The sequence below is a fragment of the Phalacrocorax carbo genome, chromosome Z, assembly GCF_963921805.1.
Source record: "Phalacrocorax carbo chromosome Z, bPhaCar2.1, whole genome shotgun sequence".
NCBI lineage: Eukaryota > Metazoa > Chordata > Aves > Suliformes > Phalacrocoracidae > Phalacrocorax > Phalacrocorax carbo.
This window is the reverse complement of record NC_087548.1, coordinates 77,529,817-77,557,420: the sequence shown is the minus strand read 5'-3', so window position 1 is coordinate 77,557,420 and position 27,604 is coordinate 77,529,817. Positions and strand designations below refer to the sequence as shown.

The window sequence follows — 27,604 nt, the reverse complement described above, 5'->3', positions numbered from 1 at the left end:
ACAAAACATAATCTACCCCTGCAGAAAAGACTTGTCCATTTTACACTGTTCAAGTATGCCAATTCAGAAAGGCACAGCTTGTCTTCAGTGCGTGCCTATTTACTGCTCTTAATATACAGGCACAGCCTGAGAACTGCACTGCTGTTAGAGGACAGATTCTTCTGTGTAGTGAGGAAAATGCAACCACACGTTCAGCTTTAGTCATGAAGTGCTCCCCTCCCAGAACAAAGCATTTTGGCATGCTAACCACGTATGTCATTTTTTCAAAGGGGTTTCTCTGCCAATTGGTAACGTAGCCTGCTTCCATATGAAGTAGAACATGCCTACAGATGCTGGTCACCCAACATGCACTATCACTTAAATCTCACTGCTTGAGCAGAATTTGGCATGGGGAACTTCTCATCTGCCTCAGATAAAGAGCTTTACATGTTTTGTAATGTTTTTAATAGAGGCTGCTGGACAGAAATCAGGAAACAGCTGGCTAGTCAATTACACTTTTAATTAATGTTTCCTTTGATAAGCCGATACAGATGTAAGAATCCATTAAATGTGATGAAATGAACTTGTTAATTTTCCAACAAACTATTTCAGGCTTTCCTGTGAGATGTGCAAAGATGCTTAGACACACAGACATTTCTAATATAATAGATATTACGAGCTTTAATAATTATGCCCTCTATATACAAATTTTCTTTTCACTGCCATATTCCTGTAATTACGAGTGGCACATTTTAACCACAAATGGCTACTTACCTTGATTTCATATTCTATGAAAAGTTAATACAAGTGAAAAGGCAGGGAAGTTATCTTTCCCATGGCTTAACTTAGTATGTAATATACAGATGCTGTACACTACATATTTTTCATACTACTGCTTTGCTAGGATTTATGATCAATGAGCCAACAGCAAAAAGCTAGTTAAATTGCTTTATAAATGGAAAATATATTTCAAGGAAACAGATGAAGGCAGCATAGGCTTAATGGTATGTTTTTTACAGAAAAAATGAAAAAGCAGATCAGGATTCAAAATTAAAACTCAATTCATCTCATGTTTATGCTTTGGGGGCTTGATTTGACTGAACGCCCTCTCTGGCAAGAGTACAGCCCAAAATATAATTTTCAATACCACCAGACTCCATACCATCTCTGTAGAACAAAACTGAAAACTGAAATGGCAGAGTTTTGTTTTGTTTTCTAATTAAGACAAAAATTGAAAAAATCAAAATAAAAAATCTGAAATAAAAGAATTTTTAAAATTGAAGAAAGTAGTATCCTGATTCTACTGGCAACTGACATTTACTCATTAGATTTTGTAAGTCAAGACTTCATTAAACTGAACAATAAAACTTATCGCCAACAAATTAAATGCTTACAATGTTAGATGGAATAGAGGGATAAAGCCACTAAGTTAAACTGTTTCTTTTTGTCAGATAAAGGATTTTTGCACACAAGATACATTGCCTTCTTTTTGTTCAGTTCCTGTATTCTAAAATACACAAAGTTGCTAGCATAACATGTTTAAATCTGCCTATAAAGAATGTTCCTAACAAAACCACAAGAATGCCCTTCACTCAGCTTAATATAAAAGATACAAGGTACCAGTTTTCATTCTACTTATAATAAATGATGAGACAGAAGCATCTGAAAAGACACATCCATTTCTTAATGTGATTTACATCTGAAATACTACATGTGTATGGACTGCAATAAAGCGACTTCAGTACCACACTAAATCCTCTCTCACCAGCCTGCCTGAAGCTGTACAACTGTTAATGTGACCATGCTTCAAGACAAATTTTCTATTTTTAAAAAAGGAATTATGTTAAAAGTTTTTCTTCTTTTTTTCTTGTAATTTATCATATCACAGATCCTGTTTAGACAACAGCAGTCACACAACTGTAGGGGAATAGACAGGGATCGGCGACCGGAAGATTACGGGATGTGACGGAAAGATAGACTCCTCCCCATAGGAGTGGCAGGAACAGGAAGCGCAAGAGCTATAGAAGCGTGTGACGCAGCTAAATAAACGGACGTTTTGTATCCATCATATTGGTGTCTGTGCATCACTGTCCCCAGGGTGGGTAGAGCCCTGTGTCCCGGAGATATGTGGCCCAAGATAAGTTCTCCCATAGAAGCGTACAGCAACACACAACCAAGAGCACAGCCTGACAATCAATTAAAACTGGCACAGATTAACACAGCCACCAAACCTGACAGTCCTGCCATTCCAGCATCTTCATTCTTTTATCTTTCCTTTTGCACTGACATAAAAGCTTGGACAACCACATACTGAACTGAGACAAGAATCCTAACGAGTCAAAATTTACCCAGAAAGATCAGATGACCAGATTGGTTCACCTTTCCCAGTTACCTGTTGCAGTTCACCATAAAGCCACAAAAACTTTTGTACTAAACATATGAAAGGGGCTGTGGGATAGCAGAAACAATTGCTTAACCCACCAATACCACTAAAAAGTTACTGATGCAACTCCATTATAACATTCTTTTCCAAAATATGTAAAAATAAAAGGCAAACATATTGTTAATTAATAACACTTGATAATATGCTCGTTATATATCACAGGCTCATTAAAGTGCCATACAAATTTCAATTCATTTTTGTAATATCAAAAAACTACTACAACAATTATTCTTCAGTTTGACTGAAGCCCCAGCTTTTCCTTTAAATACTTTCACACAGAGCTAACATACCAAGAGTCAAATATAACTCCTCTGTGATCAGTACTACTTCATTTGCCTAGTAGACTCCTAAAATGGATGTACGCCCCTTGACTGGGTAACCATGGGATCCTTCTCCCAATTCTTCTTTCCTTCTCAGTCCTTCCCCTTCATTTTGGGGCATGACACCACTGGAAATAACTCTGACACACATTATCTTTGCATCTGTAACATGAGCAGGCTAGAGCAATTCTAGAAGTATAATGCACAGTGATATTAGAAACATAAAAATTAGTCCTTTCACATCAGAGCTGAGGTGGTTTGTCTCATCAGTCCTTACCTATGCTTTTTATAGCACTTTTGGTTCACGATGACCCATCATATTTCAAAGGCTCTACACTCACACTAAGTTACAGAGCTCTTTTCTGCCCATATCTATATTACTACCAAAGTCACCCCTTCAGACCCAGGACCTAGACAAGTCCTGTATGGACTGCATGAAATGCAGGGCTCAGAGTGTGTAAATCCTGATCCCTATGTTATGTGCATACTCAGGCATAGCATGCCTGGACCAAGTAAGAGATATGTATTTATTCTATCTAATCAAGAAATGTGTTATACAAGACAGCATAAAAACAGGGATCTTAACAACAGCTGTCTCTGTTCCTCAGGATTATATTTTTTTATTTGGTAGAGTTAGTAATTTCCACTCTGTCAGGGCTCACAAAATTACATTATGATTTTGAGTAGCAAACAGATTTTAAAAAAATCAATGCAAGTTGATCATAACTGCATCTGATTATGACAGTTATGAAAGCATTTCTTAGGCAACCCAAAGGCATTAGCATTCAAACTCTTATGCCAGATCGAGTCTGTTGTCTGAATCTGGCTGTGTCTGAAACCTGGGCCACATTTAATTTCTCATATCCAGATGAGCTAACTAAACATTTACTATTGTTCTCTATATTCAGTCCTTTTTAACTTAGCCTTTTTTAGATGTTTTGTACATCCTGAAGCCTCTATACACTTTAAGTCAGCAAGCATTATACATTCCCTAGCAGCTGAGAAGGACCACTTCTCACAGCCTTCACTCTGCAAACCGTGTGAGAAATCTAGCAGAAAGGCGCAGCACCCTTGGCTTGTATTGGATGCAGTCCCTATGCTATGTTCAATTCCTGCTCTTCAAACTCCAAGGCTGGCCTAAACAGACACTCATTAGGTAAACCTGGTTGTAAAATACTCACTCAGAAAAGGATTAAGTGGTCTATAGCATCTTCTAGGTTGACTGATGATTTTCTTCAGCCCAGTTTAAACATAAGCTTTTACCACTGTCCTGATAATGCTGCTGCACACAAAACTAGACCCTGCATGAGCTTTGATGGAGACATTAAACTTTATCAAAAACTACATCAAAAAGCTTGTCTAGGAAAATTGATGTTTCTTCAAATTCAGTTAAAAAAACCCTGAAGTCCAGTCATCAGTTTACAGTTCTCCTTAGTTACAGATTTTTTTAAAGCTGTTTGTAAGCCAAAGAACATTGGCTGGTCTAAGAATCCTTCACGAAACAAAGACTTTTTTTATGGGCAAGAAGTTTACAAAACCCTGTACAGCTCCATACATAGGTAACTGCTATATTCCACATGTATACTTTCATGCAGAGTAACTCAAAGCACAAATCCTTGAATTAAATTTGCAGAGGCAAATTAAGTATTTTTTTTGTCAAGGTCATGAAGAATAACAAATATACTATATTTGCAATATATATAGAATGCTTTATGGTATAAGGCTTAACTCCTCAATTTTGAGATGCAAATCCATGTGCTATCTTTTCAGATAATTAAAACAGTTTAACACATCAATTAATACTGTAAGTCAGGATTTCTGACAGCTACACAACTGTTCCCCATAAACTAAATGCTTCTTTCCATCTTCGTACTTCCCTTTCTCCCAGATGCATCAGGAATTAATTTTTTTTTTTAATAGCAAATGCAACACTGCTCTTTGGATATATTTAATGGATGGACTGTTTGGTGGATAAGGAATTGGTTGGATGGTCACACCCAGAGAGTAGTGGTCAATGGCTCGATGTCCAGACAGAGATCAGTGATAAGTGGAGTCCCTCCAGGGTCCATACGGGGACCAGTACTATTTACAATCCTCATCAATGGCATAGACAGTGTGATCGAGCCGCATCCTCAGCAAGTTTGCAGATGACATGCCTGAGGGAGAGAATGCCATCCAGAGGGACCAGGACAGGGTTGAGAGGTGGGCCTGTGAGAATCTCATCAAGTTCAACATGGCCATGTCCTGCACCTGGGTCAGGGCAACCCCAATATCAACACAGGCCAGGAGATGAAGGGATTGAGAGCAGCCCTGCAAAGGAGGACTTGGGAGTACTGGTAGATGAAAAGCTGGACACGAGCCGGCAATGTGCGCTTTCAACCAAGAAAGCCAACCATACCCTGGGGTGCATCAAATGCAGTATGGCTAGCAGGGCAAGGGATGTGATTCTGCCACTCTGCTCCCCTCTGGTGAGACCCTGCCTGGAATCCTGCATCCAGCTCTGGGGGCCTCAGCACAGGAAGGGCATGGATCTGTTGGACTGCGTCCAGAGGAGGGCTGCAAAAGTTAGAGGGATGCAATACCTCTGCTATGAGGAAAGGCTGAGAGAGTTGGGGTTATTCAGCCTGTAGAAGAGAAGGCTCTGGATAGACCTTAGTGCAGCCTTTCAGTACTTAAAGGGGGCTTAGAAGAAAGATGGGGACAAACTTTTTAGCAGGGCCTGTTGTGATAGGACAGGGTTAATGGTTTTAAACTGAAAGGGAGTAGTTCAGATCAGATATAAGGAATAAATTTATACAGTGAGAGTGGTGAGACACTGGAACAGGTTGCCCAGAGAAGTTATGGAAGCTCCACCCCTGGAAACATTCAAGGTCAGGTTGGTTGTGGCTTTGGGCAGATGTCTCTGCATATGGCAGGGGATTGGATTAGATGACCTTTAAAGGTCTCTTCCAACCCAAACCATTCTATGATTCTATAAATACCACCATACTCTTCACAGTGTTCTCTTGGTTTTTCCTCAAGCCCTAGCAAGAGGTGTTTAGTAAAAAGGGAAATGCATCGCCCAAAAGCAGTATAAGCCACGCACTGAGATGGTATGAAGTACGAAAAACCCAGTGAAGCTGTCCAGAAAAGTCATCCTTCCTTCTCAGAACAGTGCACTTCACCAGCATACATGAAAGATGAAGAAAGGTAGAAGGGTCCTCCCTAGGATGCTATCTGGGGACCTGCTGCTTCTCTCTCCATTTTAAGGTCAGCCATAACTTTGTATAGGGTACGTGGAGGAAAAGTGCCAAGCAGTCTGTTGCAAGGAGTTCCTGAAGTCTTAGTGGAGATGAGGACATGGGCACCCCAGATACAGGAAATAAAAGGGCAGAGACATGAAAAGGTGGCAAATACTTAAGAAAGCTGGTAGCATAGTTGTAAAAGAATAGATAGAAAGGATAGAGGGCCTGACAGGTACCTTCCACCTGATAAGAAGCAAGAGAGACTAGCATAGTCTCTCTCTTCAAGAATATTTGCTAGAAATTGTTTTTAAGCACATCCATTTGCCTCTGCAGAAAGATCCTTTCACATAAATGGAAAGCAAATATACATACATGAAACCTTTTCACATTAAAAAATACTGTATTATTAAGCTTTGTACTGGAAGAGTTAATTACAAAAGCAATGATTTCAAATTCTTTATTAAGAACTCAGAAAATACCTGTGTAAATTTAGAAGCAAACTTAAGTATGAATTTCTAACAATCATTTTTATTAATCCAAATTCCCAGAGGAAGAATCCATGCTTAAAGTACACTCTTCACAGCTCTAATTTGCTGAAAGCATCTCACCTATACCATACATCACAAAGAACAACTATTAAGGGAGACAAATGTAAGCCAGTCAAGCACAAAATTAAACTGTTAAAGATAGCCTGAAAGATAAAGCTTGTTCCCTACTTCAGTTTAGTAGATTGATTGCACATAAGAACCCATTTCAGTTTCATTTTCATCAAAATTAATTTTTTTTATGAAAAATAAATATAGTCACAGCCTTTCTCTCTTCCCTAAGTCAGGAGGGGTTGGGAACCACCATTACAAGAGAATTATTCTCCTCCTCAAGAATCACTGGTATCTGCATGTCAAACAAGCAGACAGTTTCAGTCTTTCTCCCTCCCATACTTGTCTCACATTGTTATCCCAAAAAGCGGGTTCGTTTGCTGGGTGTGCAAAACGCCAAACTACACAGAGCGGAGGTATTTAATTCATGTTTGTGCAAAGATGGGTGCTAGAGACTGTAACCCACAAAGCCAGCACCCCGCACCAAGAAACCTCAAGGCATTTATACAGTTAAATATGTCAGTCACAGCTAATATTTGGTTAATTTCTTTCTCACTTGGACATACCAGTACAGCTCACTTTTCATTTACCACGCATGCTCAGGGAGTAAGGGATTTACTAGAGATGGGGCAGTTCCTGGCCTATGGGCCTGATTTTAGTATTATAATGAGGATAGTTCCCCTGCAGGGCACTTTGTTTTAGTTCTTACCTACATCCCAATTAGTTGTTCTCTTTGACTACACACTTTATCACCCCATTCTCAGCACCTTCTAAGGCAGGATGGATGTTTGCTTTGATCAGTTTCTCAGCTCTCCTCAAGGATATAGTCGTGAAACAGGTGCTTCCCTACCTCCCAGTTTCCATTTCTGGCTCTCAATGTCTGTTTTGCCAGGTTCACGTAGTTCATTGTTGTCTTTAGCAGACAGTTCCAAATATTCCGTTTTCTTAGGGATATCAACATCACTACATTGTTTGGGTTAAAATTGCTGAATTTCTAACTCCTAGCACTGAGAGCAAGAAATGTGGGAAGAAGTACTGTCTGAGAAATTAAGACATCCAAGGTGTCCACGATGCCACTGTTTCACAGGGAAAGATTTATTTCCCAAGTCAACTTTAAAGAATAATAAATTACAGAAGATAGGTTGTTATGTAATGAAAAAATCTAGAACCTTAATAAATATACCAACAAAATTTCTTAGGCTATTAAGTTTTTCTAAAATTTGCATGCCAGCTTCAAGAGCTTAAGAGTTCTTTTCCATTTGAACACACGCACTCTAACTGCAGGTTACTGCAGTGTTGTCAGTGAATCCTGGAACAAAGGAAAACATGCAACTGATGTTCCTGTTGTAACAGCAAGCTGGCATCAAATAGATGCTGCTTCATAGTATGTTAGCTCCTCCACAGCAGATCAAACCATACACATGCATTTACTCTTAAAAAAGTCCAGTTAGATTACCTTTGGATAAAAATAGACAAGCTACCTTCACATTTAAAATACAGAACATGCACACTGGAAGATACCATGGACCTGGCAACTTGCAGAACAACCTAGAGTATGAAATTAAAATAGTGAAGTACCATCATTCAAAAAGGATTTTACTTTCATTCAGAGCTCACTTTCAGTCCAAACAGAGTTGCCAGTTGTGTTTGGGGTTTGGCTATTTCACCTCAAAGCACATAAACAAGTGGCTGGTTCACTGTAGAGACCTGAACACTCCCTAGTATCTGTACAGGTAGAGTTAGTGCGACATTCAACACTTTTGCAAGTCACTTTTATCTGTACTTTAATACAGGTGAGATCTTCCAATTTTAAGTGTGTGCATGTGTGTGTGCCCCCCCTTACCTCTCACCTCAGTACAGTATGCTGTTGCTACACTGACAATTGTACAACCCTCCACTTTACACAAGCCTGTGAGATACAATCACATGCTCTATCATGAAAATCTCCAATATGTATAACTTCCATACTAGCTTATCAGCAAAGCAAATGTCCATTAGTAAATATTCACTGCCTCAAATGACAGCTGCATTATCTGAAAACTGGGAATAAAATTACTAATATAAATCACATCAGAATAACGATGCCATTTGGGGGTTTGGGTTATCGATTTATTATTTTTTTTAAACTAATGACCTCTATCTCAAGTTAAAAAAAATTCAAATGTAAATGAGAATTGATTCTACAAATTAGGATTATGGAATTTGGGAATTTATTACCATTCTCTAACCAAGTCATCTAACATACCACAATTATTTTCCTCACACATATCTAGGGAAAATTAGTTATTGCTAATTGGTTGTTTTCATCCCTTCCCTCACTAGGACCAGGACCAGCAGCAGCGCTCCAGTATGTTGCTGCCACCTCCTGGAGGACAGAGGTGTAGAGGTCCAGGCTCCCATCTGGGTTTGTAATTGTAGGCCTCAGCACCCTTCCCTGGCTGAGAAACTTTGACAGCAGCTGTGAAAAGTCAACAGTATATAAATATAGTCTGAGAGAAACAAGCAAGTAACATCATAACCAACAGAGAGGACAACGAAAAGTAGAATTACTTACATGTCACCTCCTGCAATGTCTGATCTACCCTATAATAATAAATTAAAGATGTGCCAAAACATGAAAACAAATGCTTTAAATTTTTAATTTTCCTGCTTTTTTTCCAATCAGGTGGTTTTTTTCTAATTACAAAGTTATTTTTTTGTCATTAAGAAATTGCACCAGCATCAAGATCAATTTAATCATTCTTCATTTAATAATTTTTGGCTCAAATACTTGGGGGGTGGGTGGTAGGGAGTGTAGAACCCACCAAAACCATGAATATCACTAATCAGTGCAAAAATAACACAAATGCATCCCCTGAACACAGCATGTTTTCCATGCTGCTTGCAATCACATGAAAAATAATGTTTCTTTGAACCAGGTATGAACTGCTGGGGAAGCTTATGAGAGCATACATTTTCACTTTTGACAAAAACACATGGACTGGGCAAGGCCTGCAAAGGCCAGCTGTTATGTAACAAGCAACGTTAACATTTTTTATCCAATATACTACCCAGGTTAAGAAAAGTGCTCTGCATTGCATTTAAACACAGTGCTTTGCGACTGCCTTCCCATGCCTTTCTAGCAACAACTCTGCATGCATAACAGAAGAGTAGTTTCATCTAAAGGATGCCACATGCCTCTGTTTTGTCCCAAACTGTGAAGTGCAGTAAGGTAGGCAATGGTAAAGAAGCAGACTTTACACATAAGCAGTTTGTCAAAAGAGATTTAAGCTCCATGCTTCCCTCACCTGCACTGCCAAGGAAGACATTAATGAACTACAACATTGAGAACAGCATGTTTCATGACTACAAGAAGATTAAATAGAAAAAAACTGTCCAAAAATTCTTTTAGGTCATTACATGATTTGATAATACTGTTGTGGGGTTTTTTCCCCCCATCTATTCAAAACAAGTGAGCTATGGCATGACCAATATTCTTCAAGCAGCTCTCCATACAGCTGAGCTGCCCAGGCCATGAATTGGATTATTAGGAGTGCAAAGCGCCTCTTTAGTCAGTAAACATCTGTTCAGTGATGCATTTGGTTTTTATATTTACAGAAAATAGCTTATGTCCTGTTTTTGTACTTTGCTTGCTTTTTTCCTACTGCAAATTCAACTGCTTGTAGCTTCCATTTATAAAAAACGTTCTCAAGATGTTTGTAACAGCTTGCCTTTCACTTAAAAATCCATGGGAATATTAAAAGCTATACAAACTAGTTTTTATGATTACCAACCCTTTAGATACTTTTAACTCCTCTGTTCAGCAATTTTATTTGCAATACTGTTCCCTCTTGCTGTAACTATTTGGTGTCTTGTTTTTGCCACTACAAGCCTTCCCGTCCTTGCGCACCTACAAACCTTATGAGCTGAGCTACATAAATACACGCATGTAACTGCTCCCTGTTTTAAAAAAATCAACATCAACTATATGAAACCAACCTCTGACATGAGCAACCATTGACCACCTATAAAAATCCACAAAATTAAAAGCATTTCATTAATTTACAAGACTTCACTGAGTTCATTCCAGCTGAATTTCTGCTCCTTGACTGATGACATAAATCCATAACTCTATCCATTAAAGCAATTAGCAATGAATAGCACTGTTGACCAATGAATGTAATAAATCAGCTACAGCTCATGCCTATTCCCTTTACAAGTTAACTTATAAAGACAATTGTACTTCCCATTTCAAGGAACCCAAAGCACTACTGTATTCTACTACAGCACCACACACACTGAAACAAAAATGCTGAAAGACATCTCTTATCCCTGATTTCTGATAAATTGGGGCAGGGGGCGCAGGATGACAAGAAACAACCACCAGCTATACCGCAGCTAACGCTTTGGGTCGGTAAGAGATCATGACAGTGTTGAAACTAGAGAGTACCACACCTGTAGAGCAATGCAGGTATCTGAGAAACCACAACTGATTCAAAGCTAAAGGCAAAATCCGCTGCTAAAACAGAAGGGGTATCAGCAATGCACTGACTTAGGGTAAGCAGAAGAAGCTTGAAACATTATTTATAGAGGTCCTTACACACAAAGAAAGCAAGACTGCACTGCGTGTAATGACAGAGGATCAGCTCCTCAAGGGATTCAGACTGGGAGCAATTTGATCACACCAGTGAGCCAGGAGGATGATTTTAGTTCTCAGTAGATTGAAAAACAGAGAATTGCAGGGAGCAGACTCCAAGCCAGAGACAATATCACAGTACTCAGGCAAAAACAGAAACCTGAATGCCATAATCAGAAGGAAAAAAATCGTAGATTACAGGGAACACATAGCAGACCTAGCTACAGCCTGAACAAAGCAGCACATGATGAAGGTTGTGTCGAAACCACCTCACAGATTACAGGCCCAAGCTAAAAGGAGGAAGAGATTATACCCTGCAGACAGAATAAAGTGAAAATTCTGTGGGTGTAGGCAATAGGTCAGTTATCATATCATCCTGATTGTAGATCGCTGGCCAGACATCAAACGACAAACAAGACAGTGCAGACTTGGGTAAAATAATGCTTTGGAGCTGAAGGTGAAGTACTTATGATTGGTGAGTTCTTTGACCCCATGTAAAAACACTACTGAATAAAACATTACCAGTGTTCACATAAAAAGGGGCAAATGACAAAAAAACAAAAAGAGGAGTACTGGGACACTCTTAATGATGCACTGGATAGAAGTACCACATTTTTCAGTGAAACAAAAAAGGGGCATGTGAGAAAAGCAGTAACAACCAATATGGAAAAGAGCCTCAAAAACGATTTCAGGAAGATTTCAGGCCAACTTTTAAAGCACCCAATATGTTAAGGAAGATGGGAATTGACTCTTGAATAGGAAGAGCTTGGAGTGCAAAACACTGTTTTCCTGTAAAAACACGTATATTTTTAAAATGCAAGAATGTTTTCTTGGTTTTCTAGAAAGAAGGAAACTAAAAGCATTACAAGATTTTCCTCCAGCCAGGCCAGCACTTGCAAACAGATGTTACGGTTTGGGAACAGAACACTACCCACCAGAACAGTTTGTTCTGAAACAGTTTCCGTAACCTACTGCTAACTTACACTTTGTATTTGAAGGAAGGCTCTCCACTAAAACTGACCTGCAGTTCAGTGTCCTTGAATAGTACTTTCTAGTCATTAAATCTGTCCTTGAATAATACTTACTAGTTATTAATTTTTATGGACAATGTCATATCATTGGCAATAGGAGCATTTCATTCACCACCTCAAACAGCAACATACTGGAAGCAAACGAATATGAAACCATGCCACACATTTCAATACATTTGCTTCCACGAGTTTTAAATTACCAAAGGGGAAAATTTGTAACTTGTAATACAAATCTACAGCACAAGTTAAACTATTTTTTGTAAAGCTTTCTCAGGTTGATAAACACCACAGTTCAATCCACGTAGTTTCAGTTAAGCAAAATCTTTACAAAAAGATGGGTGAGTAACCTCATTTAAATCAGTGGTAAAACACCTACTGATTAAGGCTCAGATTTTCCTCCCTTCCTCCCTCTCCTAAGTATGCAGTTTAGTTAAACTGGCTTCGTACTAACTGATTTAAAACTCCATTGTATGAACAAATCACACAAACAGCTAAGTAATCTTGCTACAGTACCATTTAACTTTGCTTACTGCTCATTACATTAATGTCCGTGCCTAACTTTGACATGGAGAACCTCAAAACCAAGACTGAATCTTCCACTTACACTGCAAACTGCTTTCCTGGGCACAGCTCAAACTGCTGATCTAAGACAGTTCTTAAAACAGGTCTGCTGCTGCTTCAGTCATTTATTAACTTACTGTAAAATTTGCTTCAACCTTCCTATCGTGAGACCCTGTTTACAGCCATATATAAACGCATGAAACCATCTTCTCCACTGACCTGCAAGTTAAGCAAACTTTTCCCTAACATTGTACTGCATAAAAATTAAAAGGTGAGGAGGCCATTTCACATTGTGTATTTTATTTGCACTTTCATTTCTGACTTGAAACTCTTTACAACTCTTTTACGTTACTCTACAGAAATAACTTCTACCATAATGAAGTACTCCTTAGGCTTTAATAGCTCTTGGTGGTTGTCAACCAGATTAACACACTAAAACCTTTCCAGTGACATATTTGGCTCTTGTTTCTGATAAAAACAAATTTAGGACAGCAGCACCCTCTCCCTCAGTTGTTTTTTCCTTCTGTGATAGGTGTTCCTTTGATGTAAATTTGGCTGTGAAAATGTACACAATACCAAAACAGAAGCACCAGTGTGAATAACGTAGCTGAGCCTGGACATAGCTGTGGTGGCAACAAGAAGAAAGCAGGAAGAGGGAAGCAGAGTATTCCATAAGGAAGAAACACATACATTATGTATGTTTTATTTTTGTAGAATAAAGGCAGACAGACAGGTACACCGGTATATAATATTCACATTTGGTCTTTGTAGATTAAAGAAAAAAAGAAGATAGAAACTGAAGGAAAGCACACAGATACTCTCAACTCTGTCAGTATAACTGGGCATTGAACCAGATTATGACTGCTCCCATAAAGCTGCAGTAGTTTATCTGGTCTAAATATTTTAATTTTTTTTTAATAATCATCAGCACACTCTTTGAGCTGGAGAAGACCTAGCCCACATCACCTCGATTGCTCAGTGCAAAGTTCTAATATGCAACATCCAAAACCAAATCACCCCCCAAGTTACTCAGACAACCCCTGGTGCAATTCTTACATGACACAAGCATGCAGTGAGCAGAAATACCCTTCTCTGCTCCTAATCGCTCCAAGCTCTACACCTCCTGTGACTGTTTTTCTCTCCCATCTGTAGCCTGTTTTTATAAATTCAGTGGTTTTCCACTGCATTACAAGTACACAAAGAGATAAGAAGCCTTCTTAAAACACGACAGCCTAGTTCCCATGGTTTTAGTCTGAAAGGTCTTTAAAAAATTATAGCAATGAAACCTTTCCCAGCTAGCCGATGATTGCCACCAGGAGTTATTAGAGAAGAGCAGACAAAGAATGAAATTACCAGGTAATGCACAATAACCAAAAATGAATACTTTAGACCACTCAGTATGCATTAACATAAAATTACTGCCTGTATAAAAGCAATTATATAAAAACTGCAGACTAGTTAAAAGCACAAGAAAGCAGCATGTTGGAACCACTTAATATTAAATACTTCAGGGCCCTCTAGTGGTTAAATCTCTGAAACAAGGAAATCCATGAAGAACAGGTTTTGACATTAGGCTACTGAACCGTACTGGAGTAATGTGTTTTATTTTTACCACTCCCATATAAGTAAGGACATTTAGGCTGGAGAACTGCCTAGTAAGTTACCAGAAAGGAGGAAAAAACCTACAAAATAGTATCTGTTCACAAAATCAGCTAATGGGTGGTATTTTTTGTTCTTAATGAGAAGTTACTAATATTCTCAGCTGTGCACAACCAAAAAAAAAAACCATACATAATCACTCTCAAACCTACATCAGAATTACCTTAACTCTCAACTAAAATACTTGTTTCTGAAAAATGCACTTGCTTTGTCAGTTTATTACATCATTTTACCTTCCTCTGGATTCCACAGAACTGTCAGCATACAACATCAGCAACAAAAAAACCAAACCAAACAAAATTAAGAATTGTTAATATTCATCATGGTGCATTTAGCAATATTTTGGGTATGCTCCTAAAGAATTGATACGCCAAAGAGAAAGTTAGCAAAGTAAAAGGATTAGCAAGGCAAAAATGTACATCTGTGGGCAACTGGGAATGGTTTGTTACTTCCTAATCTTGTATTTTGTCCGCCCAAGTCTTAACAAACCATTTTATTGCACGGAAATACACTGATATTACTTGCTTAGTACATGTAATTAGAATTAACCTTTTCAGCTCCTTATGGCTTTCACAAGCAACATTTTCTTAAGATCCCTAACACCAAATCAGATGTTTTCAGTCCCTCCTCTCAGGCTTGCCTCTCATATGCACATGCCCTTGAAAGCTTGACAGCTGAGTACAGGAACATCTGGCCAAGTTCCTATAATGTGCCACAAAATCAGTTTTTCCTGATGAGATGACTGCCCACCCATCACTTCATGGCAGCTTCCACCCCACCCCACCTCCACCCCACACACACACCGCCCACAACAGAAGGGGACAAAGGAGGATTACAGTAGCAGGTGAGGAAAGGAATACCTATGGAGCAGACTGATTAAGCAGCTGGAGCATTAAAGGAAGCTTCAAAATGGTGCCTTGGGCAGAGTTTAAGTGAGGTAGTCAAGGTACAGAGCTGACTGTCTGTCATCCATGTGACTGTGATGGATTTGCCTATCTTAATACAGGAGGTGATGATATTTGTATCTTCCCCCCAGTACAAAACTTTACCCAGGTAATACATTAATTTTCTTCTGGCTTTCTTTAGCTCCATTTTTGAAAACACATAAAATAAAAATATTACCTTTTCTGACCAGTTCATTTAAAATGGAAATGCCTAGTTCTAAGTGAGTCCTCTACAGCTCAAAGCTGTATGGTTTTAAAAAATAAAAGTGAAAACCTAGTATTTTCTCACAAAAATTGCATCTGGAAGATTTCATAGGTTCACCACATATGTTCAGAGGATTGCTTTATCCTTCATCTATCTTCCTACAAATCCTATTCCGGCTCTGTTCCATAGTAAAACTGATATAGAAAACTTGTAAAAAATTTAGTCTTGAAATACACAAAAAGAACTCAAAATATAAACAGAATATTGGTCATGATACTTCCAAGTCTGCATCCAAGTTCAAGATCATGTGATAGGACAAACAGAATGAAATACCAGTTGCAAAGGTTTTTTTCTACTAATGTAGATAGGTATAGAAAAGTTTCATGCCTTTTAGAGATGTTAAGACTACAACACACAAGATAAACATAATACCACTTTCAAATAAGTCCATGAGCTCTGAAAGAAATCCAACAGATCACATGATCAGGAGGTGGGAGCAAGACAGTCTAAATGAAAACAGAAAATATTTAGGCACATAAATCTTTCAGAGACCTGAGACAGAAGCCATGAATTTCAGTGTAAATACAAAATAAGAACAAGTGCCCAGAACTCTCTAGAATTTGGGGAATTTTCAATCCAGCAGCAAACTTCAGTCATTCTGAAACGTGCCTTTACAGAAGTACATATCCGTGCTTGCTTCTGGATCTAAACTCCATTAATAACTACACTGTAATTAAAAAAACAAAAGCAATAAAAACCCACACTACAAAATCCCCACAGAACATACCTCATGGAGGTTATACTGTTGATGAACTTTTCAGATTGATCTGACAATCTAGGTGGAAGTATTATTTCAGCTGGCTGCAGGTGCAAAACCCGACTCTCCAATTCTAAGCGAGATACACAGTCCCGAAAACTGTCAAAAATTACTTCTCCAGTAGTTGGTTGGACTGCCTGTCAAATAAAACAAATAAACATATATATATATCTGCATCAAATATTTAAATTTTCAGGGAGTGTTTCAGTGACTCAAATTGTTAAGGCAGAAACAAGATTTATTGTGTATAGCACAAAATTATATAGTGCACACACACTTAGTGAAGGTGGCAGATCAAAAAATATAATGGTGGTTTTCAAATCTATAACATGGTAATAACTTCAGAAGACTACCAGTTTCGTCTCCGAAAATGATAGCAATACCTTCAAAATGTAAATGTGCTCTTGTTATCATCAGTCCATCACCATTCAACTTTATTACTAGACAAATCTGTGTAACTGGAAGTCTATGGAAGGTAGATGCAATTTAGACTGGAAACTGTCATCCTAGCATATGCTTTTGTTGCTCCCTCCCAGCTGCAGTGTGACATTCAAATACAAGCACAGTCAAGATGCTTTTAAATTAACGAATTACCAGCAGACTGGGCTTCGTTATCACTGTGTTTTGCCAGTTAAACAATCCCAGTTTTAATCTTCACCGTAAAAGAGAATACAAATCTGAAGGGTAAAAAGTAAAAAAGCATAAGTCTTTTCCTATAAAGAACAGTATTTTGTAGAGGAAGGAAGTGCCCACAAGCTTTACAATATTGACCCTAAAAATGTTTAAAGGTTGTAAAGCATGTGAAATAATGATTTCCCTGTATTTGGTTAAAACACAGGTATGTTTTCAAGTCATACAGCTGCAAAAACAGTATCAAGAATGTTCAGCTATCAGCTCAAACCTTTCTGTAGTTTTCAACCATCACAATTCACACACAGATGAATACTTATCTAAACTGCGCCTTGTAAAAAAAAAGGAAAGAAACAAACCCACCCAAAAAATATAAATGGAACAACCACGAATTTAAGATAAGCACCCACCTCTCAAAACAAAAAAAAAAAACACAAAACCAGCCAATAAAACAACCCCCCAAAAAAAACCACACACGAACCCTAAAATACTGATTCCTTTGTGAAACTAACTTACCACAATGCCCATAACAATGTCACCTTTCTTACTGTCTTTTAAGTTTTCTGCATTTTCACAGATACAGAGAAGGTAGTTATCAGGGACATCTGTTGTTACATCTTCAATATCTACACAAGCATCTAGGTTCAAAGGGTGCACATGTAACAAATGTTAAAAAAAATAACAGAGTACACAGATTTTGGTGGATTATTCATAGGTCCTTCTATATCTAAGTCCTTTTCAACTAGATTTGGTGTTGGGCCTTCTACACTAAAGGTCTATTTGACTTTCATTAGTTTGGCTCCTATTACAATTTTAGTGAACTTCAGATGACTGTCAGCATGAGGACTGAAGTCAGCAGCTGTCTTCACAGGACAGGCAGTTATACAATCCACAGATTTCATCAGCTCACGCAAAGGCCGTCTTTGACTATGCCTGTGGGCCTTCCCATTCAAGCACGACCAGGTATGTCAAGTTAAACCAGCAGCTGATTCTGCACATGGGCTGCTCCACCTTGTCACTTTGATTTCATACCCACAAACCCCATGCACCTAGCAGAAAAAACTAAATGCACTGAGTATGCAACAACTGAAAAATGGGCAATACCCCGAATTAAAACAAAAGTCTACATCTTTGCAGGAGCATTAGGTCAGTTGCACTGAAAACTTGATGCATATGTATCCACCTGGTTGGGTCATACTGCTGAGCCTGCTTTCAACAAGTTTGCCAACCATTACCAGAGAGTCTGGGAATACACTAGATTTCCAAACAAAATCTCAGGACTGTGTTATCTGCTTCCCTGCTCTACTCCTCACATGCAACCTCACAGGCACTAATCTAACAATCTTTTTAGCTCTTGGTATCTAGTAAGTACTAGTTTGAGACGTTAAAGAAAAAAACATTAGGTAGATAAGGCAGGAGATAGGAAAACACAAACTGGAAGAAAAGAAATTAAGAAAATAACTTCACTGGTTAAAAACTGATTCTATCTAATTTTTGCATTTTCTTTGTTACAACAGTCAGGAGTTAGTTACCTAGCTAGATTTGTAACAGTCCACCGATTTTACTATCTTCTTTTCACTTAAAGCAAACTGCTGATACCAAACTGTCAATTTTTCTTCCTTCACGCCCTCCTGAATCACTAATGCTATGCATTCTCCGTCTGGTAAAACACCTAGTTAAAGCCAAGACCTACAGAACACTGTAGACTTGGGAAGTCCACTCTCTGCCTTCAGAAAGCAACTACAGTAAACACAAGCTCTGCTGTTTCACAACAAACCTAAAGCCCTGAAGAGATTAAAATCTTCATAGAGCTAGCACGATGTTTTACTACAACAAAAAATAAAAGGAACTTTATTTCCTGCTGCCACTCTAATGTCAGCCACCATTCTAGTGGCCCACTAGATCTATACTGGCCTACCACATAGATCTAATTCCATTTGGTGATAATACTGGAATTATGGCCTCTCACACAACAAAGATTAGAGCCTGAAACCAAATTTATTTGAAAAGGATATCTTCTCCAATAAGCGTAGATTGTGTGTAGAGAGCAGTCAGTTTCCGGCTGAAGAGAGAGCTTTTATTTTCTCCAGCAGCCTTCAGTGCTGCAGTTTCCATTTGTTTGATTACTCCAACCTACAGGCACACAAAAAAGAAACAAAATTAGCTCTTCAAAATAACTGATTTTTTAAATTATTTTTATAAATTTAGTGATCTTTTACAATGTGCAAACAGCAAGTGCATCACTCAAGCTGAGCAGGAAGGGCAGAGGCTAGCAGCAACCCTACTAATGAGAATATAAGGCACTACTTTTCTTTACACTCTATCCACTTCTAACTGCCCCCTCAGCTTCTGCCCCTGTGCTTCTTGTCCTATTTTGAAATAATTTAACAAGAGTTCACCACTTGCCAGAGAATGGTTGCTGCAACCAACTTAAATTCAACAAGTCCTTTTCTCATAAGAAGAAAAAAGGGGTATGAACAGAAAGCCAAGGAATTACAGGGATCAACAAAAGGAAGGAAAAGAGAAAAAAAAATATGGGCTAGGATAAGAAAAACATATGAGGATATGAAGAAGGGTAAAAGAGAAAAAAGATATATAATTTTTATGAGATGCAAAGGATTGATTAAAAAAAAAAAGAGAAATAGTTGTTCTAGACCAGTTCTAGAGAACACGAAGATACTTTTCTGTAAAACGGAGGAAGCTTGAATCTACTTAAATTCCATTACATCAGAATAGAGACATGAAACAAAGGAAAGTCTGCCATTTTAATTGCAAAAATAGATTATAATGAGTTTCCCACTGCTCAGTTCAAATAAGACTTTGCTAAAATAAGTGCAAGTTATTTCAGTGCTATTCTACACTTAACATCATTTAATAAAAGCCAGGGATAACCTTATATCCTTTTGCTACAAGGCGCCGCACATGGACATAGAGCCTGTGACTCGGTATACTGGCAGTCATAAAGTTATGATCCAGATGACAATAGATGTTTAGTTCTTTAGCTGCAATCTGCAAAGTACAAGAAGAGTCAGCCAATAGTTCAAAATGTAATGCAGGAGCTCATCTCTGTGACAACACTGATGCACAACTACAACAGGAAGTCCACTGTCAAAACAAAAAAACATTACAAGAAAAAGCCCAGTGAGCTGGTCCCCTCCACCTTCCTGTCCCTGCATGTTGTCACAAACAGGGGCTTCAGTATCACAGACGTCACACGCCAAATTATTATGCTGCACCTTGATCTTTACCACTGTGAGGTAAATCACCTGCACAGCACACACAGATTCTGCAACACAGCTCAACAAGGGGTCAAATTTTCACAACACCAAAAATGGAGGAAGAAGGGATTTATTTTAATCGTGGTTATAAAGATGGCATTAAGCTAGCTAATCAATTAAAATACAGAAAAATCAATATCAAACAGCAGTGGAAACTAAATACAGAAGAGTAACACCACTCTAAAATGTGACAGTATAATGTATGATTTGCATTCGCTTTTTTGCCCCTTGGCAAAAAGGTAGGTGTTCACTGACTAGAGAGAGTTGTGTTAAGCAGGAACTGCAGTCAAACACTGAACTGTGTACCTAAATAGCGTATTTCTGTTTCTGAACTGTGATTGTACCACCAAACGAGTAGACAAATTACACAGTACCAAGTGGATCAGGAAAAATAATATTCAGTAACTAAGCAAAGTTTCTTAGTGGTCCTGAGTATGAAAATAGCACAGATGAAAGGTTAAATTGACAGCAATGATTTTTGGGACAGATAATAAAAAACTCATTATGAACCATTTATGAATCGTCACTTTAAAATTTCGTTTGTTGTAAAGTACTTTGTGTTCCTACAGATCTGGCATGTGTAGGCACCACATCTGACCATGTATCCAAGATGCACTCTGCACCCAGGGTATACTGGCTATATTCATCTACTGTTACACCACTTGCTCCACTGTCTTCCAAACTGAAATACTCCTCGTAGAGTTTTGGGCCATGACAGGGAATTCATGTCTGAAAGCGTTTCAACTTTAAGTCTGACAAGTGATTAATTATTCTAGGACCTCATCACTCATGTTCTCAATATGCAGGATAGCAAGCACTACCCTATGATTATGAAATACTAAACACTATATTGGTAAAAAGTGCATGCATAATGGATAATCTTCAATTTAAGCACATGGAGATTTTTCATCTCGATTTCAAGTATTAAAAAACCCCCAGGGCATTCATGCCCCCCATAAACCTTCCTTCTGGAAGCGGTCATAGACCTAGTACAACATTAACATAATGCAAGTATCTTTCCTTAATCCTGGCAAAAATTACCTCTGCATCTTCTCCAAAGAAGCGATATTTGTATCCACATTCCACAAACAAAATTGCATCTTTATGCTGTTTCTTCAGTTCTATGAATTGAAGTTCTAGTGGAGTGTAAATGCTTTTGGTTCTCTTATTAAGATTCAGATGTGAAGTGCTTTGAGTGCTTTTGTAAGACTTTAGAGATGCAGAAGGCTGCCTAAGATCACAGCGTGACTCCTGTAAATAAAAGATGGCAAAGTATAGTTAGGAATCATCAGATAAATAAATCGCCCCTGCATATCTTGACTCATGTTGACCACAGAGCTAAAGACTGTTTTTGCACTAAATAGCACCAAGAACTGCAGCAAAACTATTAAAGCAGGATATAGAGAATACAGTTTATTTGGAATTAAGAAGAATTAAAAAGTCATGAAAGTCAAAGACTGCATCAATTAGTCAACTTGCTTTACAACAGTCCTTAGACATCTCAGATGAAATCAGATCCCTATTGTACCATGCGCTTTCAAAGCACAGGATCAAGAGACATGCAGGCTGCAGAGAGTGGGCAGTCTAAACTGGCCAGATATAAAAATAAGAATAAATTAGCACTCCAGTTTACAAATAGAGAATGTATGGCAGATAGATTAATGACGTTCCAAAAATCCACAGTAAATCAGGGAATAAACCAATTCAATACAACTCTCAGTTGTACACTTCGGGTCACTGGAACATACAAAGAATGCAGTCAGAAAACAATGGAAAGAAAAGAACACATACTGTTAACTGTGAATTGCAGAATTCCCAGAATTGCATCCAATCAAGGATGACCAATTTGACAAGCAGACAACATAGCCCAGCACAAAGCTGTACCATGCCTAGAACTCAGATGTCCATGGAACCTTTATGTCTCTACTGCAAAATCCTCAGCCCCAGGATACAGCGGTCTTTGATCCAAGGTCTGTGCCAGCCCAGCACTATGACCTCGTCACATCTTACAGAGAAAATTTTTGTGACAAAGCATGTTAAATAAGGTCATGAAAGAAAGTAAAAGAAGTAAAAACACACATGGAAGTTGAATTGTTGAGATGGTAGTAAGTGAGCAGTTCAAGGAATTTAGAAGAAAATTACTCATGTAAAAAAGTTATAACTCAAAAAAAAAAAAAAAAGCAAGACACAAACATCTAAGATGAGCCGTTCCAAGGAAAGGCAGGCTAGCCCTTCCAACCTGACTGCGTGGCCAGCAAAGACTCAGTACGTGACTTACAGAGAAAGATGATAGTAATGCTTTGTCAAGTAGGTCATGAGACCTCACTATCTACTGAATATATTAAGTAAGAAATAATTGCTCTTTACTTTTACTTTGCATACATCTTGCTTGCAGAGTCTCTCTGCGCATGATTAAAGCTGACCTTCCTCATGATCTAGAATAGGGGGAGCTAAGAGCTGTCATAATCTTACAGACAATCTGTGATCAACTGGACCCAATTGGTGTTTGGTGACAAGCATTTAAGTATATGAACATGCAGTGGCAGTATTGCTATAGAAAGCACACCAGTGTCAGTGCACCAGAAACTAACTTTGCAATAGGAAGGCAGAAATACTGCACCAGCTGATACATGGAAGATTAACAAACACATCTGTTCAAAGAAAGAGAAACCTGAATTCTGCAGAAGCAGCCATCTTAGGCCCACAGCTTGGTGAAGGGAGAGTCGCACATGCCTTTGCTCACCAAACATGCACTTCTACTCCAGTTACTGTAACAAGCACATTTTTAACTGACAGCCTATTCCAGGCACATGCTGTCTCCAGTGTTACTGAAGAGACAATCACTAAGAAAAAAAACTCCCTGTGCATGTTTCACACACACACATGTGTAAAGCATATATTTTATAATTTCAGCATCTAGAATTGGTTCTCAAACATGTTAGCCATGCAAACATATGATTTATAGATTATACCAGCAGAGGCAGCATCTGCTGTTAATGTAACTGGATGGACAAATGCTCAGAAATTAAGAGGTTCCAGACAAACAAGTGTCATGGTTTTAGCTGGGATAGAGTTAATTTTCTTCTCTGCAGCTGGCATAGTGCTGCGCTTTGGACTTAGTATGAAAAGAATGTTGATAACACACTGATGTTTTGGTTGTTGCTGGATAGCGCTTGTACTAGTCAAGGACATTTCTAGCTTCCCATGCTCTGCCGGGTGCACAAGAAGCAGGGAGGGGAGGGGGCACAGCAAAGAGAGCTGATTCAAACTGGCCAAAGGGATATTCCGTATCATGTACCGTCATGCCCAGTATGTTAACTGGGAGGAGCTGGCCAGGGGAGACAGGCAGCAATCACGGCTCAGGGCCCGGCAGCGGTGGTCGGCAGGTGGTGGGGGTAGTGAGCGAGTGGCTGCGTGGTGTTTAGTTGCCAACTGGGGCTAAACCACAACACAAGGGTTCAAAAAAGAGGGACAGAGAAGGAATCAGTTTTGTGTTCTCCAACTGACCACACCTACACAATGTCAATCCCTTATCACAACAGAAATCTCTTGCCACAAGCTATTCACTTCACTACTCCAACCTCATGTTCACCCAGACCAGACACCCCAGTTTAAGGTCATGACCTTCAGATAGGGAAGGTCAAATCAACTATACAACTGTCCATACAACCTCCTTCCTTCAAAAAGCCAGATCATAGAATGGTTTAGGTTGGAAGGGACCTTTAGAGGTCATCTAGTCCAACCCCCCTGCAATAAGCAGGGACATCTTCAACTGGATCAGGTTGCTCAGAGCCCTGTAAAACCTGACCTTGAATGTTTCCAGGGATGGGGCATCAACCACCTCTCTGGGCAACCTGGGCCAGTGTTTCACCACCTTCAGTGTAAAAAATGTCAAAATGTCTTATGTATATACAGTCTAAATCTATGCTCCTTTAGTTTAAAACCATTACCCCTTGTCCTATCACAACAGGCCTTGCTAAAGATGTAAAGCTTTGCTGAGGAGCAGTTGAGTCCCAATGCAACAACAGCACAGTAAACCATGAGATGCCTTTGACAACTTAAATACTTCAAACTGAGCAAGGTGAGCCCAAAAACCAATTACTTAACTAAAGTTAATTAGCTCTATAATAAAAGGAGAAGCTAGGTAGTACTGCACTCTCATCAACGTGTATCATAATGATAATTTTTAATGGGAGCTACCAATACCTTCCTTCTGGAGATTAAAAAAACGGTGATATATTTAGTTAGATTTATTAGCAACTGGATTAAGCTACATCTCAGTAATAATTCTAAATCATATTTTTGCAAAGAAAGCCTGTTAGGAATTTTACAGCCCATACCAAAACTGATAAAACTGAAAGAAAGCTGAGCAAATGGCCACACTGAACATTTGTTATTACGATATTATAGGTTCGTTCACAATCACAGGATACACTGCCCATGCTTCTGCTCTCTCATTACGGCTGTTTTCAATGATATCACTGAAGAACTATAAGAGGCGTTCTGCTCACTATGCTAAGAGTTCCAGGAAAACATCCATACACAAACACTGGTCTGTTGGGTACCGCTACACTACTTCATGACAGAACACAAAAACACACAAAAGGAATCTTGTGCCAAAGACTGCTTTTTTTAAACCATAAAAAGTAATCTACACAGCACTGGACCAAAGCTCTATGTACCTTCTGAGCAACCTTTGAGCTAGTGTTCCCAGACTGAAGAGGGTTTTTCAATTCTGAACTGGGACAGTTTTCCAAACTCTGGGATTCTTTCTCCTGAGAGCTATCCTCCAGGGTTCTGCTACACTGCTGGTCTGAATCACTGCGGAATTCTCTCAGTCTTTCTAGAGTTTGCAAAGATATATGGGGCTTTTCACACTTCTGAGGTGGTTCTTCTGTGAAAATACAGAATAAAAACACATTAGCAATTTGTTTTGTAAAACAGAATGTCTATTAGAATGACATCAGTAAGCAGAGAACACAATCATTTCGCTCTGTCTCTCCTCTCCCATTGCAGTATTTCTGCCAGCCTGACAGAATCATGTATGTAATCAGCTTGGTTAACTCCCCTGGAAAATCAATACTCCTCACTTGTATGCTTCTTCATACACGTGAAAAGAAGCACAATTACTTTCTGGACTGACAACTGCAAAGCCACAAAATTAGCCAAGAACATGGGAAAATGAGTGGTACGCTTTCAGTACAGTTTTCAAGCAGTCTTGCCAGTTGACGGTGTCCTACTGATACTTCAAAGCATCACACCCACAAAACTGAATATAATTCCCTCTTCAAAAAAATTAGAGGCTAATTCTTTTCAATGAATTTTATGGGTAATGAACTTCATATTCACTGATTTGTTTTTCTGCTAGCATCATTAATTTGTTAAACTCCTGATTCAAAGCCAGATGGAGCATAGGAACTTTCAATGTAATTAAGTGTCTGTCATTTCACAGTTAAGAGCACTCCATCAGAACTATTTACTTTGAGGTAGCCTTTAGGTATCCCAGTCACAGGCCAGACTCCACAGAGCTGTCAGGTGTCAGTCATGCTTCAGCCTGAGTCTAAAAGACTGCTAAACCAACACAGAAAGGGAAGTTGCAGCATTTCTGCCTCAGCATCTGGACTTCACTGACTGAACAACCTGTTAAAGCTGAGTCAGCTGAAGGGGATTTTCAGAGTAACTCTGGAGCAAGGCTCAAACACCTAGCTTCTGAGCCACAGGAAGGTGCTTTAACAGTATAGTTAGTATGCTCATAATAACTCCTCAGATATGTATCTTACACTCAAGAGACACTTTCTAAAGTGTCTGCTGACAATTTTTTTTACATTTGACAATGAAAAACAATTTATTGGGTATAAACACCTGAAGGTTTCTTTACAGTCAACTTACTTTTATCCTGAATCTTCAGTGGCTTACAGATGTCTTCTAGGGTACTTTGTCGTGCCTTGGCCTTCTTTTCACAGGGTTCATGGCTTTCAGTTGATGTTCTCCTTTTTGTGCCAAGTTCACAAGTCTGATTATATATTAAACAAAGAAGTTCTGTTACTTTTTCCCATCCACTACAAAAGACAACAATGCACCCAAGGAGTTCATGAAGAGATAATGCAAAGCGCAAAATTTACTTACAATATGTGAAATCCCTAGCTATTTTAACTACCTACATTTTTGTTTATAAAACAGTTCTTCTAACATTCAAGGCTACAAGATAAAGAGAAATAGTGCACTCTGCAAACAAGTTGGCTGTTGTGCTAGAAAAGAAACGCCTACAGCTACCATGGCTTCAAAAGGCAGCTTAGAGCTACTTCTGTGGCAGAGAACTGAACTTAACAGACTTTCCAATCATACTACACACTACCATCCTGCGTCTGAATCAGATCTCTTCTGCAAATCCTCATTTTCACAGTTCAGAGCCCTTTTCTTGCCAGGTACTGGCTATTCACCTCAGAGAGGCACTACTTCCTACAGCCTACGTCCTGATGATGGAAGAGTCGCCCCAGCTCCACGATCTCAACCCACTGCTTGCCAGGAGGCACCACCCCAGCCAGAAGGTCCAGCACTACCCTAAGGGAGTGAAGCCCCCGCACCACAAACCAGCACATGGGCTTTGCCAAGCTCGCTGCACCCACGCCAAGTTTCAGCTCCTACAAAACGGGCACATCCTGGCTGCTTCCTGGAAGGCCAGGCATCGCTCCCTGTGCCACACTGGGCAAAGGGGGCCGCAGCAAGCTCCGGTCCCCGAGGGCCAGCCTGTTGGCCGGGCCGCCGCAGGGCAGCCCTTCGTGCGACAGGGCCGTGGGCAGCGCCGGCCACCCTGACACGGCTTTGTGACACGGGGCAACAAGACAGGCCCGCGGGCCACCACCGTGAGGAGTCCCGCAGAGCCTCCCGCACGTCAGGCCCGGCCCGCGCCCCCCCAGGCGCCCCAACCTCCGCCCGGGCACCCCGCCGCCCCGGGACGCACCGTCTTCCGCGGGCCGCTCTGCTGCCCGCCGCTCTCCACCACTTCGAAGAACCTGCTCAGCACCAGCTGACGCCCCCCGCTGCTGCTGCTGCTGCTGCCGCGTTCCCGCCGCCGCCCCCGGCGCGGCATGGCGACGGCAGGCCCCGGACCGAGGCGGCGAGTCACCAGCACCACCTTCCTCGCCGGATGCAACGGCGAACGCAGAGCGGGACCGCAGGGAGAACCGCCTCCGCTCACGGGTGGGGTGTGGTGTGCTACGCTATGCTGTGCTCTGCTCTGCTCCTTCCAACCTCCCGCCTCAGCCCAGCGCTGCCCACCACCGCTGCCTCACGCCGCTCCGC

The 27,604-nt window shown here is 39.7% G+C and overlaps 1 protein-coding gene across 1 annotated transcript in view; it reads right to left on the bottom strand.

Annotated features, from left to right (window-relative positions):
- Nucleotides 1-27,599, bottom strand: part of MSH3 (mutS homolog 3) — a 119,278-nt gene extending 91,679 nt beyond the window's left edge. The window contains exons 1-8 of the mRNA XM_064439017.1: nt 27,264-27,599; nt 26,192-26,315; nt 24,985-25,196; nt 21,344-21,553; nt 19,917-20,033; nt 19,040-19,157; nt 17,541-17,683; nt 16,365-16,531 (exon numbers count right to left, since the gene is read on the bottom strand). Of these exons, the coding sequence (XP_064295087.1) occupies nt 16,365-16,531; nt 17,541-17,683; nt 19,040-19,157; nt 19,917-20,033; nt 21,344-21,553; nt 24,985-25,196; nt 26,192-26,315; nt 27,264-27,392 (1,220 nt within the window). The 5' untranslated portion in view covers nt 27,393-27,599. The remainder of the gene's footprint in view (nt 1-16,364; nt 16,532-17,540; nt 17,684-19,039; nt 19,158-19,916; nt 20,034-21,343; nt 21,554-24,984; nt 25,197-26,191; nt 26,316-27,263) is intronic.
- Between the last annotated feature and the right edge of the window lie 5 nt (nt 27,600-27,604).